Source organism: Canis aureus, chromosome 35, assembly GCF_053574225.1.
Source record: "Canis aureus isolate CA01 chromosome 35, VMU_Caureus_v.1.0, whole genome shotgun sequence".
Taxonomy (NCBI): Eukaryota; Metazoa; Chordata; class Mammalia; order Carnivora; family Canidae; genus Canis; species Canis aureus.
In genome coordinates, this window is record NC_135645.1 from 1,303,171 (window position 1) to 1,320,993 (window position 17,823).

Here is a 17,823-nt window from a genome sequence, read left to right on the forward strand (position 1 = left end):
CTGCATGGAGCCTGCTTCTCCCTCTGTCTCTCTGTGTCTCTCTCTCTCTCTCGAATAAATAAATAAATAAATTAATTAATTAATTAATATCCTTTTTAAAAATTCTATAAAAATAAAATAAAGATTTTATTTATTCATTAGAGAAACAGAGAGAGAGGCAGAGACACAGGCAGAGGGAGAGGGAGAAGCAGGCTCCACACAGGGAGCCTGATGTGGGATTTGATCCTGGGACTCCAGGATCACGCCCTGGGCTGAAGGTGGTGCTAAACCACTGAGCCACCCGGGCTGCCCCAGACCAAGTCTTAAACCTATCTGTCAACTCTTTCCCGTTGGTCTTCACTTAGTGCTCAGATGCAATAAACCAAAGGTTGGGAACCAACAGAAAAGAATTGAGAAAAAGTCATTCCTGAATCATACAAGGCACCTGCTCAACAAAAATAGGGGACCTTGGGCAGAAGATCTGTAAAAAACAGGCCTGGAACTCTGCACTTGAGCTGTTAAGAGATAGAGTAGGAGGCAAGAGAGTTGAGAAAAAGCTCTCTGAGACTGTGTGGATGGAATGGTATCTCCAAGACACAGCAAGCCTGGGACAGATCTAGAAAACAAAGAGAAGTTACCATCAGCTCAGAAAGCTGGCAGCAGGTTTATAAAGCATTCAGTTTTAAAAGTCAGTAGGTCAGGGGATCCCTGGGTGGCGCAGCGGTTTGGCGCCTGCCTTTGGCCCAGGGCGCGATCCTGGAGACCCGGGATCGAGTTCCACGTCGGGCTCCCGGTGCATGGAGCCTGCTTCTCCCTCTGCCTATGTCTCTGCCTCTCTCTCTCTCTCTCTCTCTCTCCCTCTCTCTGTGACTATCATAAATAAATAAAAATTAAAAAAAAAAAAAAGTCAATAGGTCAGCTGTAAAATACTAAGTGATCCTGGTAATCTCCAGGATCTAGTGCTAGTATTCCTGTCTTATATCCCTGAGGGGAAAGAGTCTTAATCTTGCTCTCAAAAGATATGAAACTAAACTTAATTAAAACTACAATAAAATGCAGTTTCAGCTCCCCCACGGTCGTGGCCCAGACACAATGGTTTAAATATTATTTGTTTCAGCCTCTCTTGTTATTTTATCTGAAATTGTCTACTTTACAATTAAAAATTACAAGACATGTAGAAAGGAAGGAAAGATTAGTCAAGACAGAAAGCAGTCAATAGAATTAAATCAAGAGAAGGTTCAGATGTTGATTTTATCAAACAGGGACTTGAAAATAACTACGATAAAATCATGATGACAATGATAAAAATACTAAAGAATATAGGAATAAAGGTAGAAAATATGTATGAAAAGATTAGAGAATTTAGACAAAGACATTACTACTACAAAAAAGAATCCCAGGGATCCGTGGGTGGCTCAGCGGTTTAGCGCCGCCTTCAGCCCAGGGCATGATCCTGGAGTCCCGGAATTGAGTCCTGCATCGGGCTCCCTGCATGGAGCCTGCTTCTCCCTCTGCCTGTGTCTCTGCCCCTCTCTCTCTCTCTCTCTCTCTCTCTCTTTTTCTCACGAATAAATAAAATCTTAAAAAAAAAAAAAAAAAGGATCCCATGGAATGTCTAGAAATTTTAAAAAACTACCACAAATGAAAAAATTTTTTAAAAGACTTACTAGCACACTGTCAACAAAAGAAAGAATCAAAAAAAAAAAAAAATCAGTGAACTTGAGCATAGGACAGATAACAGTTTCCAAGGTGAAACATAAGAGGTGTATAGAAATTTGGGAAGAGCAAGCAGACCAGAGTATCCAAGATCTATGGAACAGTATCAGTCTAATAAAGAGGAGACAGTCTTTGAAGACAATGACAATTTTCTGAAACTGATGAAAAATACCAACCCACAGGTCTATGAAGCTCAGCAAACTAGACCAAGATACATCATAATTATAGTACTAGAAAGCTACACTAAAGATCACTTGTTAAAAGCAGTCTTAGAAACAACCTATTACCTACATAGGAACAGTACAAATGACAAGTGACCTCTCGATAGAAATATTAGAAGACAGAGCCAATTGAACAATATCTTTAGAGTGCTTAAGGAAAAAACTGTCAACCTAGAATCCTGTATCCAGTGAAATTATTTATGAGAAATGAAGTTAAAATAAAGACATTTTCAAACAGACAGTAGCTTAGAGAATTTGTCCCTGGCTAAACTACAAGAAATTCTGGAAGAAATTGTTCTGGGTAAGGAGAAACTATACAAGATGAAACCCTAGATCTGCAGAAAGAAATTAAGAATAACAGAAAGGGTACCTGAATAAATACAAAAGATACATTTTTTAAATTTTTTAAAAATAATTATAGATATTTTATAAGACTTTAGCTATTTAAAACAAAAATAATTGCATTATATACTACGGGGTTATGACATGTAGAAGTAAAATATAAGGGCACTAGAGCACAAACTGACAGGGAAGATGGACTTATACTAGTGTTTCTTATACATTTGTGAAGTGATACAGAATTCTTTGAAAGTGGGCTATCATATTTACATGTTATTTCTGGCGGAAGCCCTAAAAATACTTTTAAGGGCTATAGTTTTAAAAATTCAGTACAGGAAATAAAATGAAATATGAAAAAAAAATACATGCTTCTGACAAACAAAGGCAGAAAAGGAGGAAAAATGGGGTAAATAAAAAGCAATATGACAATGTGAAATTGAAATTCAACTCTGTTATTATCTACATTGCAGTTAACAATTAAGATGCAGAAATTGTCAACTTGGTTCAAAAAAAAAAAACTAAGACCCAAATATATACTCTTTACCAGAAATTTACTTTAAATATAAAGACTCAGGATGCCTGGGTGGCTCAGTGGTTGGGCGCATGCCTTCAGCTCAGGACATGATCCCAGGGTCCTGGGATCGCGTCCCACATCAGGCTCCCTGTAGGGAGCCTGCTTCACTCTCTGCCTTTGTCTCTGCCTCTCTTTTTGTGTCTCTTATGAATACCTAAATGAAACCTTAAAAATAAATAAAAATTTTTAAAATAAATATAAAGACTCCTGTTCTAGATGAGTAAAAGAAAATAAATTATATAAACAACATATGAAAGATGATGTGACATATTCCTGTGAGGCAAAGTAGAATTCAAGACAAATAGTATTATTGATAGATTTTTATAATGATTAAAAAAAAGACAACAGTGTTGAATGTGCATGTGCCTAATAATCCTTTCAAAATATATGAAGCAAAAATTGCCAGAACTAAGGAAAGAAATCAAAAAGTCTACAGTCACAGTTGAAGATTTAAACGCCTTCCATAATTGAATAAGTAGACAAAAGAAGAAGAAAAATTTGTGTCCTTACCACTCGTCATCTATAAAAATTAATTTGAAATGGATGGTAGAACTAAATTTCTAGGAAAACTACATGAAAACTTAGTAAACTTGGATTAGACTAGGAATTCTTAAATAGGACTAAGGGGCTAAATTCTGTGGTGAAAAGAGAGTCCTTTTTTTTTTTTTTTTTTAATTTTAGAGAGAGAGAAAGTGCAAATGGAATAGGGGAGAGGGATAGGAGAGAATGTCAAGCTGACCCTGCTAAGCAGAGAGCCCAGTGCAAGGCTCGGCCTCACAACCCCAAGATCATGACCTGAACCGAAATCGAGTCAAATGTCTAACTGCCAGAGCCATCCGGACACTCGGAAAAGAAAGTCTTTTTAATAAATGCTGCTGGAACAACTGAATATCTATATGGAAAAACATGAACTTCAGCCCAATCTTACTCCAGATGTAAAAATTAATTCTACAAGGATTATAAATCTAAATATAAAACCCAAACCATAATCCTAGAAGAAAACATAGGATATCTTTGCAACCCTGCAGTAAACAACAATCTCTTGGACAAGACACATACAATACTAACCATAAAAAAGATGCATTAAAAAACCAAATTGGCAAGCAACAGAGTAGGAAAAAATATTCTTTAAAAAGATGCATTAAAAAACCAAATTGGCAAGCAACAGAGTAGGAAAAAATATTGTTAGTGTCTGTGTGCCTGACAAAAGTCTTGTATCCAGAATACATAAATATCTCCTACAAATAAACAATAAAAAGATATGAGTAACCCAGTTTTTAAAATGAGCAGAAGAATTAAACAGATATTTCACAAAACAATATATATGAATGACTTACAAGCACGTGAAAAGGTACTTAACGTGAGGCATCAGGGGAGTGTAAAAAAAAAACAGTGAATAAAGGTGTTCATAAGAATTTGGATGGGAAAAAAATTTTTTTAAAATAGAATTTGGATGGAGTGATTTAACTTTTCTGTGTCTTGATTGTGACAGTGTCTGTGCAACATGCAGTTGTCAAAACTCTTAACTGTAAACCAAGATTAATTTACTGAACGTAAATTATGCCTAAATGAGATACAGGTGATTCTTGAACAACACAAAGTTGAACTGCACGTGTCCACTTATATCCATATTTTTTTGATAAATACAATGTAGTATGGTAAATGTATTTTCCTTATGATTTTCTTTTAAGATTTGTTATTTTAAAAAACAAGCACATGCATGAGTGAGGGTGTAGCAGAGAGAGAGGGAGACAGTCAGACTTCCCACTGAGCAGAGAGCCCAATGCAATGCAAGGCTTAACATGAGCTGAAATCAAGAGTCAGATGCTTAACCAACTAAGCCACCCAAACCCCACCACCACCACCAATTTTCTTAATGTTTTCTTTAGTTTATTGTAGGAATAAGGTATGTAATATAATATATATAACATACAAATTGGTAAGACTTCTCATCAACATAGGCTATTATTATTAAAGATTTAGGAAAAGTCAAAAGGTATATGTGGACTTTTAACTGTGGGAGATCAGCACATATCCCATATCCCACCCAGTTGAATGGCTAAAGAAAAAAAATTGATGACAAACATTGGTGAGGATGTGGAGCTCTGGTAGCTTTCATTCATTACTGGTGGGCATATTGTACAATCACTGCAAGAATTTTGGAGGAAGTTTTTGAGAAATTAAACATAGAACTAACCATATCACCCAGATTTTACCCAAGAAATCATGTCTACAGAAACACTTAACAGAAATGTTCATAATAGCCTTAATAATAATTAAGATCTAGAAATGACTCAAGTGTCTATCAGTAGTAAAATACCTAAGTAAATTGGAGTACATTTACACAGCACTACTCACCAACAAAAAGTAACAAACTACTAAAACACAACTACCTAGATAACATTATAAAACATTACATTGAATTAAAATACCACAAAAATACATACAGTAAGATTCCAGTTACATGATAATCATGAGTAGACAATAATTTCTATTGGTAGAAGTCAGTTGCTGATGACTGTACTGATTATAAAGAGGTACGATGGACATTTCTGCATTGGATGATGGAAAAGGTATATATCTTGTTTGGAATCGTGGTTTCATGGGTGTATACAGTTGTTGACACAACTGAACTGTTCACATTTTTACATCTTACTGCAATTTTTTAAGTAAGTTATAGTATGATAAGGACAAATTGTTGGAAAGGAATGAATTTGTTAAAAATAAATGTTAGACAAATTAGCTAGTTGTTTAGGGGAGTAAAATTAGCTTAGAGCCTCACTTCACACCATGTGTTAAAATAAGTTTTCAGTTGGCTTAGAGTTAGGTGCAAAAAATTCAAAGCAAAAATAGATGTTTTTTTAAACTGTCCACGTGGGACAACTTTATATGGGTCACTGACATACTGCTAGACTATTAGCCTGACCAACACAAACTCATTCACCCAGAACTTTCCCAGTTTTAGCACTGAAGGCACCATGTCTAGAATTGCCTTTAGTCTCAATTTTAAAACTGAAAATCCCAGACACTCCAGGCCACTTGCTCACCCTTATGTGAGTGTAAGTTACATACAGCTTTATGTTAGACTGTAAGCATTAGTAGTCTTAAAATTTTAATGTTTACTAAGCTTCTTTAGAGAAATACCCTGAAAGCAATAGGAAAAACCTCAGGAGAAAAACTTGAGAAAAGATATTCAAAACTAAAGCCTTGTTAGGAACAAACTAATTTAAGTACCTCATTAGACAAAATTTAGCTGTTTTCAGTCTGCAACTTGAATCAGGTTCACCTCCAGGCCTTGTCCAGGCCTTGTTAAAAAACAGATTCTTAGACTCCATCCCTGAAGTTTTAAATTTACTATGACTTGGGTAGGATTTAAAATTCTGTATTTCGGGATCCCTGGGTGGCGCAGCGGTTTGGCGCCCGCCTTTGGCCCAGGGCGCGATCCTGGAGACCCAGGATCGAGTCCCACGTCGGGCTCCCTGCATGGAGCTGCAGCCTGCTCCTCCCTCTGCCTGTGTCTCTGCCTCTCTCTCTCTCTCTCTCTCTCTCTGTGTGTGTGTGTGACTATCATAAATAAATAAAATTTAAAAAAATAAAATAAAATAAAATTCTGTATTTCAAAAAAAAAAAAAAATCTGTATTTCTAACAAGTGTTCAGGAGATAACTGATGTTGCTATTCCCAGGACCAAACTTTGTGAACTACTGCTCTAAAGACCTTCCCTCAAATTGATGTTCTTAATGATAACCCACATCACTGGGAAAATTATAAATAAGTTATTTAGAAAAGCATGGAGGGACATCTGGGTGGCTCAGTGGTTGAGCCTCTGCCTTTGACTTAGCGCATGATCCTGGTCCCGGGATTGAGTCCCACATCAGGCTACCTGCAAGGAGCCTGCTTTCCCCTCTGCCTGTGTCTCTGCCTCTCTCTGTATCTCTCATGAATAAATAAGATCTTTAAAAAAAAAATTTTTTTTTAAGGGAAAGCATGAGGGGATCCCTGGGTGGCTCAGCAGTTTGGCGCCTGCCTTTGGCCCAGGGGCGTGATCCTGGAGTCCTGGGATCGAGTCCCACGTCAGACTCCCGGCAGGGAGCCTGCTTCTCACTCCTCCTGTGTCTCTGCCTCACTCTCTGTGTCTATCATAAATAAATAAATCTTTAAAAAAATAAAAGGAAAGCATGAAAATAAATCATAGGTTTTATAAAATATTCTTTTTGATAAATTTAATGTTCTTGAAGAAAGAAGCTTTTGAAATCAAGATTCATTACAGATATAGAACACTATAGTTTTCAGTATGGTATAAATTAGGTATTACTGTTATTTCCAGTTATGACAAGTATGATATAGAATAATTTACATGTGCCGGAAATTTTGATCTAAGAATCTTAGATCACAAGTGACTCAAAAGACTTCAACAAAAATTCTCTTCTCTGAAAGTGAGAAAAGTGGCCCAAATTCAGAAGTTGTTCAAAACTTGAAATTAGGGGATCCCTGGGTGGCACAGCGGTTTGGCGCCTGCCTTTGGCCCAGGGCGCGATCCTGGAGACCCGGGATCGAATCCCACATCGGGCTCCCGGTGCATGGAGCCTGCTTCTCCCTCTGCCTGTGTCTCTGCGCCTCTCTCTCTCTCTGTGACTATCATAAATAAATAAAAATTTAAAAAAAAAATTTAAAAAAAAAAAAAACTTGAAATTAACCAAAGGCTTGCAGCAGTTTAGGAAGTTTATTTAAAAAAAAAAAAAAGACTGAATCTTCATAAGAGTGAGCTTTTGGAGTTTTAACTTGCTTAAGTCCCATCCTCTGCTCTCCAGCATCACATTAGCCTTGAGAAATAGTCCATATTTATAGTGAAAACCAATAATCTTACAGCCACTAGAGAGCAGGATGGGAATAGAATTTTCAGAGCCTCTTTCCCGGAGAATTGTCATAATTTGACCTGTCTGGCGGTTCTTTAAAATCCCACATGCAAGGCTCTCTGTATTGAACTGAATCAGTGCCCCAACGCAAAAGCCTTTTTCCCCTTTGGTACTTGTCAAAATTATAGGCACATTATGGCTGCCTGAGACATTGGATGAGGCAAACAGTAGGTTAATCAAAAGCTCAAAAGGATAAATGGGAATGGGCTCTCCATTAGGGCCTTTGATAAACTCCGACATATGCTCTTTGGAATCTCCCAGACACATGTATGTCCTGGACTCTACATACTCAGGAAAGACCTAAAAAGGTCCTAACTCACCTGTGACTGACCATGAGGCTCTCAGTAGACAGGAAGTGACGATTAAAGCAGAGTTAACAATTGCCTACCTGCGTTTTAAAGGCATTACCCAACATGCACACAGAGCCCTTTAGCAGAGAGATTTAACAAAATCTGTTTCTAGTCGTTAACTGACCACCGAGCTAAACTAGGCAGAGGTTTCATTGGCATACACATCAAAAAATACAAACTTCATAGAATTTAGAAAGATCACCAAAAACAACTATAATAAGCAACAATAACAAGCCCTGGCAGGAAGACAGATCTGATTTCCAGAGTTCCAACATTATATAATTTTAAGTGTCTAGTTTTCCACACAAAAATCATGAGACCTGCAGAAAAACAAGAGAATATGGCCTTGTACACAGGGGAGAAAAGCCATCAATAGAAACTATCCCTAAGGAAGCTAAACATTGGGTTTACTAAACCAAGACATTAAATCAGACATTTTAAATATGTACAAAGAACTAAATAATGAGAGAGGAGGGAAAAAGGAACAATAGCTCAGCAAGTAGAGAATACCAATAAAGAGATTTCTATTATAAAAACGAAATAGAAATTCTGGAGCTGAAAAATATAATAACTGAAATGCAAAAATGCTCTAGACAAACTCAACAGTGGCTATGGCTAGCAGAAGAAAAAATCAAACATTTTTTTCTTCAAGATATATCTCTTGAGATTATCAAGATGAACAGGAAAAAAAATTAAGAGCCTCAGAGACTTGTGGAATATCATCAAGTATACAACAAATACATAATAAAGTCACAAAATGACAGGAGAGATAGGAAATGGCAGAAAGATTATTTGAGTAAAGAATGACCAAAAACTTTCAAAATGTGATGAAAAGCATAGTATATATCTCTGAAGCATATTGAACTCCAAATAGAATAAACTTGAAGAGATCCATATCATACACCTATTATAATCAAACTGTCGAAAGACAAAGATTGAATCTTGATAGTAGAGAAAAATAATTCATTACATTCTGGGGATCTACCATTCACATTGTGAACCACCATTCACAAACAACAAATCAAGACATTCCCAAGTAAACAAAAGCTGAAAAAGTTCATCTCTGCTAGATCTGTCCTACAAGAAATACTAAAGAGAATCCTTTAGATTAAAATAAAGACAATAGACAGTAACTAAATCCAAATGAAGAAATTGAGAGTGTTGTTAAAGGTAACTACATAGGTATATGTAAAACAGTGTAAATGTATTTTTTGTTAGTAACTCCTTTTTTCTCCAGTCTGACTTAAAAGACCACTAAATAAAGCAATATAAATCTGTGCTGATGGGCACACATTTTATAAAGCTGTAATTTTTGTGGTGATAGTATCTCAAGGCGAGTAGAGGGACAGAGTTATATAGGAGCAGAGTTTATATACCAATGAAATTAAGATGGTATTAATCCAAAGTAGATTATTATGTTGTTTATAATCCAGAGGAACCACTAAGATAACTGAAAATAAATATAATAAGGAAGTTAAAACGGTACACTAGTTACTACTTGTTTAACAAAAGAAGGTAGAAATGGAGGAATAAAGGAACAAAAAAGATCAGATGTGAAGAAAACAAATAGCAAAAATAGATGACATAATTAACTTTTTCAATAACTACATTAAATGTAAATGAACTAAACATTTTTTTAAGATTTTATTTATTCATGAGAGACAGAGAGAGAGGCAGAGAGAGAAGCAGGCTCTTCGCAGGGAGCCTGATGTGGGACTCCATCCCAGATTCTGGGATCACGCCCTGAGCTGAAGGCAGACGCCCAACCACTGAGCTATCCAGGTATCCCTGAAATAAACATTCTAATTAAAAAATAGAGTAGATGTTAAAAAACATGATCCAGGGAGCACCTGGGTGGCTCAGTCAGTTGAGCTGACTCTTGATTTTAGCTCAGGCCACAATCTCAGGGTGGTGAGATTGAACCCTGTGTTGGGCTCCGCACTCCCTGGGCAGTCTGCTTGAGATTCTCTCCCTCTTCCTCCACCCCTCTCCTCCCTTGCACACGAACTTGAGTGCTCCCTCTCTCAAACCTTTAAAAAAAAATCAACTATATACTATGATAGACACAATTTTGATTCAACAGTGGTTTACTTTTCAACAAAGATTAAAACTAAAAGGTTGGAAAAAATATACTATGTAAGCAGTAATCAAGAAACAGAGTGACTATACTAATATACAAAGAAAGCAAAGATAAAAATTGTTATTAAAACCAGGGACATTTATAATGAATGTGTTCTATAGATTATATAATGTATATATTATATATACTATATATATATCATTGTTGATTTATTTCTAAAAAGACAAACTATTAAAACTGACTCAAAAAGAAATAGAAAATCTGTATAGTTCTGTTACAATTAAGGAGACTGAATTGATAAAACACTTTGCAAAGATAAAAGCTCAGAACCAGATGGTTTCACTGGTATGGTCTACCAACCTTTAAAGAAGAATTAACACCAGTCGTTCACAAACCTCCCAAAAAAAGGAATAGACATGAAGAGTCTTCCCAACTCATTTTATGAGCAAAATATTATTGTTTTATCAAGCCAAGGACCTAATGGGAAGAGAAAACAACAAACCAATATTCCTTATGTATATAGATGTAAAAATACTCTTAAATGTATATATATATATATATATATATATATATATATATATATATATTTTAAAGATTTTATTTATTTATTCATGATAGCCACACAGAGAGAGACAGAGAGGCAGAGACACAGGCAGAGGGAGAAGCAGGCTCCATGCAGGGAGCCCAACGTGGGATTCGATCCCAGGTCTCCAGGATCGCGCCCCGGGCCAAAGGCAGACGCCAAACCGCTGTGCCACCCAGGGATCCCTTAAATATATTTTTATACAAACACACACACACACACACACACACACAATGGAATGTTACTCAGCCATAAAAAAGAACGAAATCCTGCCATTTGCAAGACATAGACGAAGCTAGGGCAGCCCGGGTGGCTCAGCGGTTTAGTGCTGCCTTTGGCCCAGGGCATGATCCTGGAGACCTGGGATCGAGTCCCACATCAGGCTCCCCATGGGAAGCCTGCTTCTCCCTTTGCCTGTGTCTCTGCCCCCCCCTCCCCCTCTCTCCCTCCCTCTCGAATAAAGAAAATCTTAAAAAAAAAAAAAAAAAAAAGACGAAGCTAGAATATTATGCAAAGTTAAGTAAGTCAGTCAGAGAAAGACAAATACCTATGATTTCACTTAAACGTGGAATTTAAGAAACAAAACATGAGCAGAGGGAAAAAGAGAAGCAAGCCATAAAACACTCTTAACTACCGAAAACAAACCGATGATGGTTACTAGAAGGGAGATAGGCAGGGGGATGGGGTAAATAGGTAATGAGGATTAGGAAGTGCACTTGTGATGAGCAATGGGTGTTATATAGAAGTGTGAATCACTAAATTGTACCCCTGAAACTAACATTACGCTGTATGTTAACTGGAATTTAAATGAAAACTTTCTTTATGTGTGTTTATTTTAACTTACCTGCATAATGACATCCTTTGTAGATAATATCAAATATCAGGTCTTTATATGGTTAAAGTGTTCTTTTATATAAATTTTATAATCCCAAGAATTTCTGGACTCCTAGTCATTTTTTCCAAAATTGGTATGTGGTCTTTAACAGGTTTGAGACTTGATGTTGACAAAACATGCTTTCATATAAGAATTGCATGACAGTTCTTCCTTTCCAAAAATATTTGATCCAAGGTTTCAAGCATTATTGTAATCCACTCACTGCTGGTTTTTAGAGGGAAAAACAACTTGATTTTAAAGTTACTACCATTTGAATATAATGCTACCATGAATTTCCATTTAAGTTTTGCTAATAGTGGGAAAGGTACAATGTCTTAAGGTAGTGTGCTTGCAGTATATACTAGGTATCAGCAGCATTTCAGAAATAAGAATGAAGTTGTTTATTCTTGAGTTGAATTGATCACTAATTATTTCACTCAAGGAAGTGCTCTGTCTTCAAAACATGTCTCCTTGTTCATTTAATAATATTTACTCTATTTAAATATCAGTCCCTGAAATCTGAGCTGTATTAATACTTTTAAATACTTGCCTTCTTGTTACTCCAAAAGAATGGGACCTTAGTTTGGGGGAAAAGAATTGGAACTGAAATGAGTAGTAGGAGTGAAAGTAAGGCAGAAGTCAAAAGGATGCTGCATACAAAATGAAAAACCCTCCATTGCTTGAGTTTCTAGTGAAATGAACTAGAAATGAGTTTCTAGTGAATGAGTTATGTATGAAATAATGACATTTATTGAGATTTCATGTTATCAAATTAAGGTATTTTTCCCAAGAGATTGGTAGAGGACTTCCCAGAAAACCTAGAAGAAAATGTTTCGGCATTGCTGACTTGATGTTAAGCAAAGTACTCTTCGTGAATAAAATTGCTTTCATTGATAGTAATTTTATCTGTGCTTCTCAGAATGTAGGCTATTGTGGTTTCTAATCAGTGTGAATAATTTCTTTGAAATTTAAGATTTGATTTGATTTACAGGTAAACAGTGTTGACCTCAGAACTGCCAGCCATGAGCAAGCAGCAGCTGCTTTAAAAAATGCTGGCCAAGCTGTCACGATTGTTGCACAGTATCGGCCTGAAGGTAGTAAAATTCTTTATTGTTTATTTCAGTTTTTAGAATTCTTCCTTTTAATAATGTTTAACTTTCCAAGCTTAACTTTTTTTATATTTTGATCTCTTTTATTAATGTAGCATTTGTTTAGTCTGAACCTATAGTTCACTACCCATGTCAAAGTGTGGTCAGTAGGCTATAGGAATTTGAGTATTTCACTGTTATTGGGTTAATTTTCAAGTGTTTATTTTTTAAAATCTGTCCTCTAATCAAACACATATCCGTGTTATTAACTCAGTGATCCCAAAGGATCATAAAAACCATATGCAATGATAGGTAGCATTGCCAAAGAAAATTATGTCATCCCCTTTTCTGACTTTTGAATTAGATTATATTGTTTATATCAAGATTTAAGATATGTTTTTAATAGCCCTGTTGCTGTTTAAAATAAAGAGAGAAAAATACAAGTTTGGAATGTAATATGTTTCTAGATAATGAAGTATCGTGGACGTGACCTAAGTTCCTAGGGAAAGAAAGTGGTAATGGAAAATTTGAGGTCATGCCATGTTTAAATGTATGTAAAACTCTAGTGTACATCAATATAACCACTTCTCCAGTAAAACCTCAGTGGAATTTTAAAAGCTTAAACACCCAGAAGAATACATAGCATAGCAGGTAATGTTCACAAACAACAAGGTGAAGAAGGAAGGGATGATGTGATTAAAGGAGTCAGTGAAATAATTTCTGATTTAGCAACTGTTAATATTTATTTTTTTCTTAGGTCAGGATTTATTTTTGTAACAAAACCAAATAAATTTTTTTGGCTAATCAAAGTAGCATATATGGCTTTCCTTGCTATTTCATAATATGTATTGTTGTTAACCTCAGCATTTTAGGTCCATTAACTGGACAGAGATAAATCCATTTACATAATAGATAAGTTCCAAATAAATTCACACTAACCAAACAGAGACTAATATATGAAATCAGAATGTCAATTTTTTAATTCAGTGAAAAACAAAACCTCCATTGGGACCACACATGCCTTTAATCTTCTGGCCAGCACATTCTTGCCCTATAGGTATACTATATGGAAGCCAAGTTATCAATATGTACTAAGATACTGGCTTCCCAGTGTAATAGAAGGCCTCTCACTTATATATGTGCATAAGGAATCTAGACTATTTAGGTATGTTCAAAGGTAAGTCAATATCTGGCCTCAGAAAACATATAAAAGCAACAAGGAAAATAAAATATACATGCTCTTCTGATACAACTCCACCTCACATTAAGCCCTGGACAACAAAATATAGGCAAAAGCTTGCTTATGCAACTTGAGATCCAGCAGAAGCTACATAGAAAGAGAGAAGAGTAAAAACATGGAATGCTGAGAATTCTCAGTGGTGGCAGAACTTAGAAAACGACAGAAAATTACTCACTCTAAAGGTGAGGAACTTTTTTTGAGGTATAAAAACCTCATCCTTTGGTTTTGGCAAGCTTCATGGGAATTGGAGTGAACATGCTAAAACAGAAGCCCATCCTTGATGTGGTTTGGTTTAGAGAAGAAGAGTAGTTTTGGAGTAAAGGAATATGTCTTAATACAAGTATCAGATAATGTGACAGTCCTTTGGTTTCAAAGGCCATGAAGATACTGTGCTTCCATCCTTCCTGCACCCCTTAACTTTCTAGTTCAGCTAAAATAGCTGGTCCAGCAAAATCCACTTATTCAGTACTAAGCAGTTAAAAAGTAACTGTCCCTGCATTCATACAAAGATATTAATAAGAACCGGTGAAAACAAACAGCAAAACTTAGCAACACATAAAAGTTAGTTACATACACACACAAAAAGCATTGGCATAGATGAGATAAAAAATTGATCTTAATGTTTTCAACAAGTAATGCATTCATTTCTTTGAGAGAAGACCACTAAATAGAAGTGTAAAAACTGTATGGAAAAATGGCTTCACAACCCAAGAGATTGATTTTGAGATAGCAAAACCCAAGAAAGAAGAAGAAAGTAATTTCTTAAATTGAGCTCAAAGACAAAGAGACACTGCAGAAAAATCAATAGAGGATACAGGAGGAAAAATAAAATGAAACAAATAAGGAGATTTTTAAAAGATTAGAAAATATTAGGCAATGGAAGACAGGCAAGGATATATATGAAATATATACATAATTAGACTTTCTAAACAAAATTTTGTAAAGAAGAGAATAAATGCTTGAAATTATATGTTCAAGAAAACTTTACTGAATTAAAAGGAAGTGAATCAACACGATAGAAAATTGATTCAAAATCATCTAAATTCAGACATTCTATTTAATGTTTATCAAGAAAGAATCTTCTGAGACCCAGGTGAAAATACTGAGTTGTATTTAATAAGGAGTTAAAAATTGATAGAAAGAAGAGCTATGCTCTGATGTTTGGTAAGCATAGACCAGAACCAGGATAGTTAACTTTACCATTTTTTTATGTTTAGCACCTTTTAACTAAGCCTAACTTCTATCTGTCTGCACTAGATATACTTGGCCATTGATGGTTGGGAAGGGTGGACTACTGTTTTCCTTGAATAGTTATTGATTGGGCCCAAGAATCCCTTTTAGATTATCTTTTTCTGTGCTTGTACTCTAGTCTTCTTCTCTTTTCTTTTTTGTGATTTCTATATGAAATCTATATGAAGCTTCTATATGAAGCTTTCTGATTGATATTTTAGTTGATACTTTTTCTTCAGTTGTAATTAAAATTTAAACTGTTCTCTTGATGGAGCCATTCTTTTATCAAGGAGATTTTGCATTCTACTTTGATTATTCAAGTAGCTACTGTTCAGTTGGTGTTTCTCTTTCTAGGCTAGACCCTTATGTTAGTTACTCTTATAGATGTGGAGTTTTTTTTTTCTGAATATCTCCTGAGTGCCAAACTTACTATTATCTTATTTGATGTCACCAGCTGTATTTCTCTATGGTGTTTGCAATTGAGCATGCCTGAAACAATTATTTTACCATTTCAGTCCATGACACTTCCACTGATTCTTAAGCCAGAAGCCTCAAGGTCTTCCTTGACCTCCCTTTCCTTTCTGATCTCTGTGTCAACTAGTTACTTCCCTAGCCAAACCACTATCCTCTCTTACCTAAACTATTCTAATAGCCTCTAACAAGTTCTTTCTTGATTTTCTCCAATCCTTTCCCTGCTCATTAAGCAAAATGATCTTTTTAAATACAAAGTTTGTGTGTCATTGTGTCATTTCCCATTTAAAACATTTTCATTGAACTCTGAATAAAATCTAAACCCTTTAATAGGACCTGCAAAGAAGGCACTGTGTGACTGAGCACATCAAAACACGTGTGATCACTGCATGCCCTCTATTCCTTCCTTTTCTTCTTAGGCTCTAACAGTACGGGTCTTCTTTCAGACCCTTTATCGCATCATATACTATCCTAATTCTCGGATCATCCTGTACTTTCTTAGAGTCTTCTTTTTCCCTGTTCTTTGTATGGCTGGCTCTTTCTCATGGTTCTATTTCTGATAGCACTGCAGTATTTTTCTTATAACACTTAACACAGTTTATAATTCTATATTTAGGTGCCTGTTTGTTTATTATTTATTTAAAGCTTGCTCTAGAGCCTTATTAAATATGTAGCTGTATCTCTACATACAGATAATGAGATAGACTAATAACAAAGCTAGTAATAGGATTCAGTCCTCTATCTATTACCTTCAAAATCTAAATACTTTTCACTGGGAATATTTTAGTGAGTGCTTAGTCTGGCAGTGTTGACATTTACTGTATTCTTTTAACATAGCTATGGTACTGTTGCCTGATAAAAACAAGGTAAGTACCGATAGAGCACAGAAGGCAGCCTTTGCCTTAGGAATTCAAGGAGAAGTACTTTATGTTGCCAACATGAGAAAAGAGATCATAAAGTAGGATTGGGGTTTAACTGGCAACCTAAAGAATAGATAGGATTTAGATGGGCAGAGAAGAAATGACATCATAGATTAAAAAAAAAAAGAAGACCAAAAATAGGAGTTAAAATTTAAAACTTTTGGGTACTTTGAAAGCACCTGTCTCCTCCTTGTTGTATTGCTTCTTATACGTTTGTTTATAAGGCAGTGATAGTATAGTTTTATGTTTCATTTTATTATTATGTATTTTTAATAAATGTATTTTTGTTGTACAGCACTTTATAAAAATATATATTCCACATCATCAATGTGTAACTGCTATGAAGGCCAAAGATATAAGTTGAAGGCTCAGATTTCTCTCTTACTGACCATTTTAAGAAGTATAAAGTAACACTGATAATCATTCATCTCTCTGTAGTTAGTATCTTCACTTTACTAATGATGAATCCCTTGGGATTCTCTGCCTCACTGATAGTCTGACATAAATGTATTCATACAAGCAGACAAAGAGCAAAGAGGTAAGCTTTTGGTAGGAGTAAGTTTTTATCTTTCAGAATCTATAGCTCTAATCAAACACAGGCCCTGGAATTACTCTGCTTGTTTTTGACTCCATATTCAGAAGTTACAATATTTTGGCAAATAGTTCCTGATCTGTCAAGAACTTCCTATGAGTTAGGTAATAGAATATAATAGAAAAAAAATGTATGCCAAATATGGTACTAGCCATAGTTAACATTGTTACATTTATGAACTCTTTTAATTCCCATGAAGCCTATAAGGTAGGCACTGTTAATCTCCATTTTACATTACAGATGAGTAAACAAAGGCACAAAAAGTTTAAGTAATAATGGCAGTTACACAGCTATTAAGTGGTTAAGATTTATTCTAGCCTCTTTGTAGAAGAGGAAAAACTTGGCTCTCTAACCTTTTAGTTTCACTTGCTGGGGCCTGCAGCTTAAACTGACAAAAGACAGATTCACATGAGAAAGGATTTATTTTATATGCCTAGGAGGAGCCAGCAAAAGAAGGTAGGGCTCATTCATGGCTTATATATCTAACTTAGTATGGAGAAAAGAGTGGAAAGAAAAACCTTCTACGGTATAAACAAATAGATTTTTAGAAGAAAGTTTGTGATAATGTTTGTCTGTATACCTAAGAGTAGTCTTTCCATCTCAAAGCCATAGTACTCTCCAGGAGAAGGGATTTATAACTGCCTTACTTCC

At 35.5% G+C, this 17,823-nt stretch overlaps 1 protein-coding gene across 28 annotated transcripts in view; it reads left to right on the forward strand.

Annotated features, from left to right (window-relative positions):
• DLG1 (discs large MAGUK scaffold protein 1) overlaps positions 1 to 17,823 on the forward strand; it is a 236,920-nt gene that overhangs the window by 166,316 nt on the left and 52,781 nt on the right. For all 28 annotated transcript variants that reach the window (XM_077883967.1, XM_077883970.1, XM_077883977.1 and 25 more), the window contains one exon: positions 12,623 to 12,725. In XM_077883967.1, the coding sequence (XP_077740093.1) occupies positions 12,623 to 12,725 (103 nt within the window). The remainder of the gene's footprint in view (positions 1 to 12,622; positions 12,726 to 17,823) is intronic.